At 51.2% G+C, this 8,613-nt stretch overlaps 1 protein-coding gene across 4 annotated transcripts in view; it reads right to left on the reverse strand.

Moving 5' to 3' along the window:
* Positions 1-298: 298 nt before the first annotated feature.
* FBXO31 (F-box protein 31) overlaps positions 299-8,613 on the reverse strand; it is a 24,476-nt gene continuing 16,161 nt past the window's right edge. For all 4 annotated transcript variants that reach the window (XM_008639145.2, XM_017741387.1, XM_017741386.1 and 1 more), the window contains 4 exons: positions 8,182-8,291; positions 7,375-7,528; positions 6,433-6,794; positions 299-5,177 (listed from right to left, as the gene is read on the reverse strand). In XM_008639145.2, the coding sequence (XP_008637367.1) occupies positions 4,955-5,177; positions 6,433-6,794; positions 7,375-7,528; positions 8,182-8,291 (849 nt within the window). In that variant the 3' untranslated portion in view covers positions 299-4,954. The remainder of the gene's footprint in view (positions 5,178-6,432; positions 6,795-7,374; positions 7,529-8,181; positions 8,292-8,613) is intronic.

Here is an 8,613-nt window from a genome sequence, read left to right on the forward strand (position 1 = left end):
CAGTTCTGCCCCCCCAAACCTGCAGTGGGAGGGAGCAGGGCACCACGGGCACCCCAGGGGAGATGGAGGAGGAGAGAACAGAAAATAGGGATAGGGGAAGAATTGGGATTTTACAGCATGAGGTGTGGGGGGTGTGTCTCACATCTTCAGGAAATCAGCACTGCTCACCAAGTACCCAAACAAGGGAAAATTAATTCCTGTCCCACGACGGAAGACAGGCAGCTGCACGTCAGGAGGGAGGAACTGGCCCAGCATTTTCCTTTGGGACAAGGGGGGAAAAAAAAGAAGCAAACAGAAGTAAGTTCACAAAACTTTGCTTTTTATTATTTGAAATTGGAAAAGGCTCCTTGGGTAACAATGATCAGGTGTAAAAGTAACACACAGGGCTTGCTCAGCTTTCCAAAACCCGGGGTGAAGTAGGCGAGGTGCTGATTTTATACATCCTGTTCCTCTCAGAGCCACCAAGAACAGGACAGGCAAAGCCCCAGCCCTTGGGCAGGGGAGCAGACTGGGCAGCTGAGGTGTTTAAACTACAACTGCTCATGTTCCACATGGATATCTGTGGTGGTGGATGTCCAGTGGTTTCCTCCCACTGCCCTCTGTACAAAGCAGGGATTTATCTTTCACCTTCACTTTTAATACTTTATCGAGACTTATCCACACTCAAAACCTACAGGAAATGCCCAGATCAATCCATTAGTGTCATGTTAAAGTGGTGAGTGCAAAATACACGTGGGAACAGGGAAAGGGGAGTAATCAATGACAAAACAAAAGTGCAGATTGCTTTAATTAAGCTAATGAACACGGTCGAGCCGAGTGCTCTTTGCCTCAAAAGTTCCAAAGATTGCAATCCAAACAAAAAACCAGAATCACACATTTTAATTCAGCACACAAAGCACCCAAAGGTCAGTGGCACTCACAGTTTAGTACCTCTATCTTCCACTCCACATCCCAAAAAATTCACTGTTCCACTGGGAAGGGCAGCACGAGCCTTTGGCAGCTGAACATCACAGAGGATTATCGGCCACGTGAGCAGCCAGCTACAAGACAGAGTTAACACATTACCATTCCCTAAACTAGCAAGTCGAGCCTAAACAACCCATTTCCACACAACAGCCAACACTCCCATCGAGTTCCACTAGGTTTAAATTAATAAAAAGCAAGAAAAAGTCATCCTTGTTGAAAAGTAAACACTGAGCCAGCTGCAGTTTGGGCTTTTCCTGGGAGCTGACAGCTCCAGGCACAGGAATTCCCTTTCTCCCCAGCACACATTTCCTAAGGAGCTGCCCCTCCAACAGCAGCACTGCTGTTCACTCCACAGAGAAGCTGACACCCGAATCCACAAACAATTCCATCCTTTTTCCCCATCCTTAGTAAAACCCAGCCTGACAAATCCCCGTGGAGGGAAGAGTCTCCCACAACCACCAGGCCTAAGCACAGCATGTTCACAGCTCTCAAATCAGGCCCAAGGCAAACAAACTGGAGCTTTGATGTTCCTCTTTTCCAGCTGGCCAAATCCATGTGTTCTGATGGAGGAGCAAAACCCAGCACATGAACCAGTCACTTCTTGTCCCTGAGCCAAAATTCAGCCCCAGGTCTTGCAGTGGCCATTGGGGCTCTGCAACCTCCCTGCAAAGGCTTTGTTTAATCCAAAAGGCTCCTGCCAAGAGTATTCCTACCCCTGACAAGTTGTTTTCCATCCTCGCCAGCACTTTCCACCCATCTGGGATGAAGAAATCCAGCCAATTGTCCCCAAGATTTCCTGCAGAGCCAACAGGACGAGGAGACGTCGGCAGCAGAGATTGATCACCATCTGCAGGGCCCCAGCACACATTATCCCTGTCAACAGCTCCCAGAAAGATCCCAGGGGGCTGGAGAACCGGGATTTGGGAAAGCCATGGGGTATGCAGTGCTGGGCAGGGGGTGGAACAGCCTGTACCAAACACGAGCAAGCACAGCAAAGCCCTGTCCTGTCAGCACCACTTCCCGTGAGGAAAAGCAGGACTGGGGAAAGCAGGAGCATCCCCCTGGCCACGGGGGATCAGATCCAAACTGCCTGCTCCTAAATCTGTCTCCCCTTTCCCAAAGATTGCAGGGCTGGGAGTTTTAACTCCGTGTTACCCTGCTTTGCTGTGGAAGCACTGGCAGAGCCAGGCACAAAGGAACTGGCACAGGAGCATCCCCAGCATTCCCAAATCCATCTCCACAGTTTTCCTCACCCTCAGCTGAATCAGAGGGGATTTTCTTCTGAAATGCCACTAAAGCCTGCCAGGCTTGGAGCAGCAGCAGGTGAGAAAAGGCATCAGAAGAGGAATATTAATACAAAACTTGCTATTTCCTTTGCTCCAGACAGAACAAAGCCAGGGGGTACCAGCAGTTTTCCCTTTAATCAGGAATTATCCTGACGTTTTGAGGCCAGCCAGGTAAGTTATAAATAAAAAGATGCCACTACAGGGGCAAGGCAGAGCTGGGAAAAATTCCCACAGGGCATCAATTTCCACCAAAGCCCTTCTCTCCAGCCAGCCAAGCAGGTCTGGCCTTCAAGAGACCCCTGGCAGAAGGGACAAGAAGCCTGGAGAAGAGCAGATGCACAACCTGTGCCAAGAGCAAACAGGTGACGCCTTGCCCAGGTGACAAAGGACAGAGGCTACAGACAGGTCGGTACTTGGGAGAGCGACTCAAGCCTCAGGCCAAGCACTTGCAGGGCAATCAATGCAATCTGGATTTTAATCTCCATTTAAAAAATGTGAATCGTAATTTAAAAGCTAAAAGCAAAAATTCTCAAGTCAGTAATGTAAAATTTCAGGATTTTGATTTTTTTTTGGTGGGGATATTGAAGTGGGGAGGAGGAATCTGCAATCAGAGCTATGGATCCAGCTGAAGAAGAGCTGGTTTTAGGGACATGCAATGGGAACAGCTGCCCAAGGGGACATCTCCCATCCCTTTGGGCTGTGAGGGAGAACACAAGGCAGACAAGAGATTGCCTAATGGCAAACTCCAAGATAAACAGGCCACTGAGACACCAAATAAAGCCCTAAACATAGAATCATTCAGGCTGGAAAAGACCTCTGAGATCGAGTCCAACCATTAACCCAGCTCTGAACATCTTCAGCTGTCCCAGGAACCTGCACCAAGCTGGAAACCTCAGTCTGCAAATCAGGCACGAGCTGTGCACAGAGCTCAGCAGCTGCAGCAGAAGGCTGAGATGCCCAATTTCAGCTCCAGGTCACCTCTCTGCCCACTCACCAAGGCACAGAGAGCAGTCACTCCCTCTCTCCCCAGCCCTGTGTGATCCAAACTGGCTCTTCCCTCTGCCAGGAAAACCCCTACAGGCTGCTCACAGCCAACCTGCTTTTCACAGCTTATTCACCAAGCCTCTAACAGCTCCTCACCCCCACCACTGAGGCAGGCTTTCCACTCCTCACAAACCTGCAGGAAACACAGCAAAAAGTGCCCTACATCACCTTCAAATTCCCAGAAGTTTGGAGAACTCTGTTCAGAGAGACAGGAATTAATCCTGTGAGTGACATGAGCTGCTGCTCAGCATCCCTGCTGGAACCTGGGTTCTCACACAGCTCAGAGACCTCATGAGCCAGAAATGGCAAAAAAGCCCTTGTGAGAGTGAGAATAAAAGCTGCTCACAGGCACTGGAACCAGGCAGGGACTGAAAACTTCTCCACAGAAGGGGCCTGAAACCTCCCAGCACAGGTACAGACACATTTAAAGACCTAAAACTGCAGAGATGTAAAGGCAGGGGTTTGTTAGACACTGATGAGGGGAGAAGAGAAGGGACCTGGAGTTTGTCCTCACAGCCAGAGAGCAGCTGCAACAAAGGGTTGTGTTAGTGCTGCTGGTTTATAGCACAGCTCACAGCCTGGAGATGAGCACTGGCCAGGATTTTCCTGCACAGCACAGTCTAGAGGGAATCTGCTTCCTCTCCTGCAGCACACAAACTCCCAGCAGAGCTCAGATCTGCCACAAAATCACCTGGGATGAAACAAGTGAAACTAGAAAGGGAGAGAAGGGCCCTGTGAGTGGGGCAGCAGCACCCACCCAGCAGCACCCACCATTCCAGGAGCCAGAACGAGCCACACAATAGGAGGACAATCCCTTGTCACTCCTTTGGACTCCAAAGGGCATCCTGAACAGGAATGACACCTGTGGGTCACACAGGACCAGTGACATGTGGCACCTTCTGCTGCCCAGCTGGGCTCATCTCACAGCTGGGTTTCTTTTTTGCTCCTTCCTTTCCATTTTCAGACCCACTTCACAAGATCTGAGAAAACCTTCCAGGTACAAACCAGTCTGAACACATCAGAGCTTCTGCAGTTTACACCCAGTTCCAGTGCCACAGCCAGCTCCTGCAAGGAGAAAGAATCATCTCTGTGCTCAGGGAGACACCCAGACCTCCAGCTCCAGGGACAGCACATCCATCCAGCTCCAGAAACCAGGACAATGCTGAGCACTCTCATCCTGCCCTTGCTGAGGGAATTCTCCAGAGGAAACCACACACTCCAATTACCAAGCCAAGGACGCAGCTATCACACCAGCCTCTCCTGGCAATGCTGCACCCACAGAAAAGTTTCTGGAGAGGAGGATGTGCTTTGTCACTGCCTGTTCCTCTGCCCAGCTCTGACCAGGTGTTGGTTTTTTCCCAATATACTATTTTTTTGCACTAAGGAAGGTCTGTTCCTTCCTCTGCAGGATCCCTTCAGCTCTAAAAAGCCCAGACTGGGGAACAAGGACTGCTGGGAAGCAGCGTGGAGCAGCACAGAGGAAAAGGGCAGTCATGGATGTCTGAACTGGGATGTGTGTACATTTGGGGTAAAAAGGCTTTATTCAAAGTGCATGCTTTTATCCAGAGGTACCAAGAGCGAGGACTCCCCAGCCCAGCCCCGGCTGGGGAGCGCAGCAGCCTTTGCCACCCCGAGCCCTGTCCATCACCAACCACTCATCAAGTAGCCAGGGACTGAATGTTCTTGAGCATCTCATCAAAGGCCTCCCGGGAAGGCGCTTGGGCGTTCTGGAAGGAGACCTTGATGCGGCTGTAGAGGCTGAAGGATTTGAGCTCCAGCCAGATGAAGCCGAAGCGGTCGTCGTCGAACAGGACGAACACTCCCGGCGTCCGCTCGGGGCTGGTGAAGCCGTGGCCAGCGATGAGCCCCGTCCCGTAAAAACTGCAAGGGGATAAAAAGAGGTGTGACAACAACCAGAATCACCCAGTATTTAATCCAAAGAAATCAGCACAAAACTCTGATGAAGCCAGTCTTGATGAAGCCGGGTGTGACAGAACAGCGAGTTTTACACTCAGTTTTTAAGACAAGAAACTCCTCATTGCTACTTGCAGGTTTCTGCTTTGGGTTATCCTAATTAGCACCTGCACACCAAAGCTGGGTTTTTCAGTAGTTCAGCCCCCTAACCCATCTGAGATTAACTTGTGCAACTCAAGGATCAGCACAGGATCAATCCTCCCAGGAAAGCAAAGGCACGTTCAGAGCATGACCAGAGTGGCAAAACCTAAGGGAAAGGAGAGGAAAATCTAAAAAGCAGAAAAAATCTACCAGGATCTGAGGAGGAATAAAGGTCAGTCAAAGCTCTGAGCAAGCAGCAGGTGGAGCAGGGTTTTATCCAAACAACTCAGCTGTGACAGCAGGAGCCTTCTGGGATTAACCAGCTCTGGGTAGGTTTTTCCATGAGCACAGATGTTTGGCTGAAGGTCACCTGCCTAAGCCGCAGCTTTAGGGCTCCTTTTCCACACTTCATTTAGTGTGCTGCTTCACCAACTCCAGCTCCCATTGAACACAGCTCTCTGCATGCCTGCACCTCCTGCTTGGGGTACTCAGCACCTGCCAGGGCTGCCCCACGGCACCAGAGGCCAGGGAAAGGTGGGAGAGAGCACTGTGTTCCCACAGCCAAGGAACATGAATGACACACATGGGAATGGGAAGCAGCTTGAACAGTTCTAAATATGTGAGCTGGGCAGCTCTGGGACATAAAACACACCAAAAAAATGGATGTGTGTGTGGAATTCAGGAGAGGTGCCAGCTTCAGAAGTAAATCCAGCAAGGAAGTGGGATGGCAGGTGACAGTGTGGTGAGAGAGGGAACAAACCAAAGCATGGGAAATTGGGCAGCAGAGGTAGGAACCAGAGAGGTTGTGAACTCCCCATCCCTGGAAGTGTTCAAGGCCAGGTTGGATGGGACTTGGAGAAACCTGGGATAGTGGAAGGTGTCCCTGTCCAGTGTGGGGGTGGAACAGGATGGGCTTTTAGGTCCCTTTCAACCCAAACCATCCCAGCATTCCATGAAATCAGAGCCCAAGGGGCTGGGAGATCCACAGGCAGGCAAAGGGCACACAAATACAGGACACACACACCTCCAAGACTCCCCTTTCCCTTTCAAAAAGTGACTGGGCCATAAAACCACCAGTTACCAGATCCGGCAGGTCCGGGGATAATCCTCGTTCCTCGATATCACTCCCATGGGCAGCACGAAGGGCTGGGAAGCTGGTGCCTTGTCCTGGGTCGTCCCCTCTGCCCCAGCTGCAGTCTCTTCCCCCTCAGCACCTTCTCCTCCCAGGGGACTGGCAGGCTGGGAGGCAGCCTGCTGGGAATGCTCCTCTTCCTCCTGCCGCTGCTCCCGCTCCTGCTCCTCCCGCCGGACCTGCTCCTGGACCTCCAGCACAATACGGGAGAGCTCGCTGAAGTCTCGCAGGTTCTCGATGTCAGGCAGCCGCAGAGGATGTGCCAGGTCTATCTCCACAGTCTGCTGCCCAGCTGGGATGTTGGGATCTCCCTAGGGCAGGAAGGAACAGCACGGCTGCACACACCAGGTGGTACAGAGCCATCACCTCATTTGTTAATAGTTCACTCTATTCTACAGTCACCAAGCTGGCAACAAAGAAAACCTGCTTGGACCTTGTTTGCTGTCCTCTGACATCTCTGCTTTCCCCTTCCCAGAAACAGAACTTTAAATCTAAAGCTGTACTTGCAAGGGTGAAAGGAAATCAAAGCTGTAGCTGCACTTCACCAGAATCCCTCCCCCGTGGGGAGGAAGGAGCTCCCCAGCCTGACTTCAGTGAAGAGCTGCCAACATTTGGTACCTGCTCTTCAGACACACACAGAGGATCTCCAGAGACCTGCTACCAGCTGTTCACAGAAAGCAGCTGGAAGGGGGAGGAAAGGAAGGGGGAACCAGGAGAAACTTCGCAGAGCAGGTTCTGGCTACTCTGCATGTGCTGAGATTCACCCAACGCCACCAATCCCCACAGGGAGCAGGGTTTGGGCTGCCAACTCCCAGACAGAAATCTCTCCTGTGCATCCACGGCACTGAGAACACTTTCACAAGCACCTGAGAGAAAGGAAAATGCACTCACAGTGATCTTGGTGCCCTTGGCTTTCTTCCCATGAAAGCTCAGCATGACAATCTCCAGCCCGTGGCTGCCGTAGGTGCCTTTGAAGAGGCCTGGCTGGATGAGGTCGTCGGGGCTGCTGGGGGGGAGGTAGATGCGCCGGTACGTCAGGCAGTTGCTGTGCAAGAGAAAAATGTCAAAAGTCAAGAAAAAAACCCATCCCCATCAGCAATGGGTTTGCATTCTGCTCCTCCAGCAGCTTGGGGATGCTGTCAAGACAGGCAGGATCTGTGTATTCAGCAATGCCAACAAGCTGAGTGGATTTGCTTTAGAGCTCCGCAAGCACTTCCTCCCTCCCTGCACTTCTCTCCCCACCATCCTTGTGAGCACACCAGGAGATTCCTGCAGCAAAGAAACCTCCTCAGTCCTTGAGATTCCCAGAGAACCTGAGAGTGAAGCATATTTAAACATCTGCTACACCGAGGTGGCTGCTAATAGAAACCTGGAGAGATGGTTACAATCCCCCAATTTCTCAGGGACTCTGATTCCTGCCCTACAGAGCACACTGATTAATATGGATAATAACCAGACACTCCTTGGCATCACATTTGCTCTGTCTTCAAATTAAACACAGTTAAACGACTCAAAAGCACCTTCCTGTGCACGGTTATTGTGTAGAACTTGGAATCCTATTCCTACTGCTGTCGTTCCACCTCATCTCCCTGTACAGCTGGAAAGCACTGCAGAGACACAGCATTCCTCTGGCTGTGGAAGCCCATGGAAAACCCCTGTCTCGGGGAGAAATGCTTGTGAGGTTGTAGCAGCCCTTACTCATATTGGCTGGTGTAGATGAACTTCATCAGGATGAGCTCTTGCATGTGTTCATGGAAGATGTCTTCCAGAGTCCGACCCCACTCCTCCCTCAGCCACGTCCGGAATTCCTGCAGCACGAGGAGAAAAGGGGGAGGATGAGGACATCGCCCCAAGATGACTTCACTGTGTGACTCTGTGGCAGCACATTTCACTGGCAGAGCCACAGACAGGGCACATCCTCTGCCAAAGACAGGGAAACGTGGCTGGATTTGGGAACAAGCACATGTCGGCTTGGAAATATGGTTAACAAACAGTGATTATGGTAACTGCCAGTGGTCACACCATCAACAGGCTTCCCTTCAAAGAAATCCCAGGTAGAACCAATACAACCCTTCAGAATAAAAGCAAAAGCACGGCCTGTTATTGCAGAGTAGCTCATCTACCCTTTCC

This window comes from Corvus brachyrhynchos, unplaced genomic scaffold, assembly GCF_000691975.1.
Source record: "Corvus brachyrhynchos isolate BGI_N302 unplaced genomic scaffold, ASM69197v1 scaffold365, whole genome shotgun sequence".
NCBI classification, from domain to species: Eukaryota; Metazoa; Chordata; class Aves; order Passeriformes; family Corvidae; genus Corvus; species Corvus brachyrhynchos.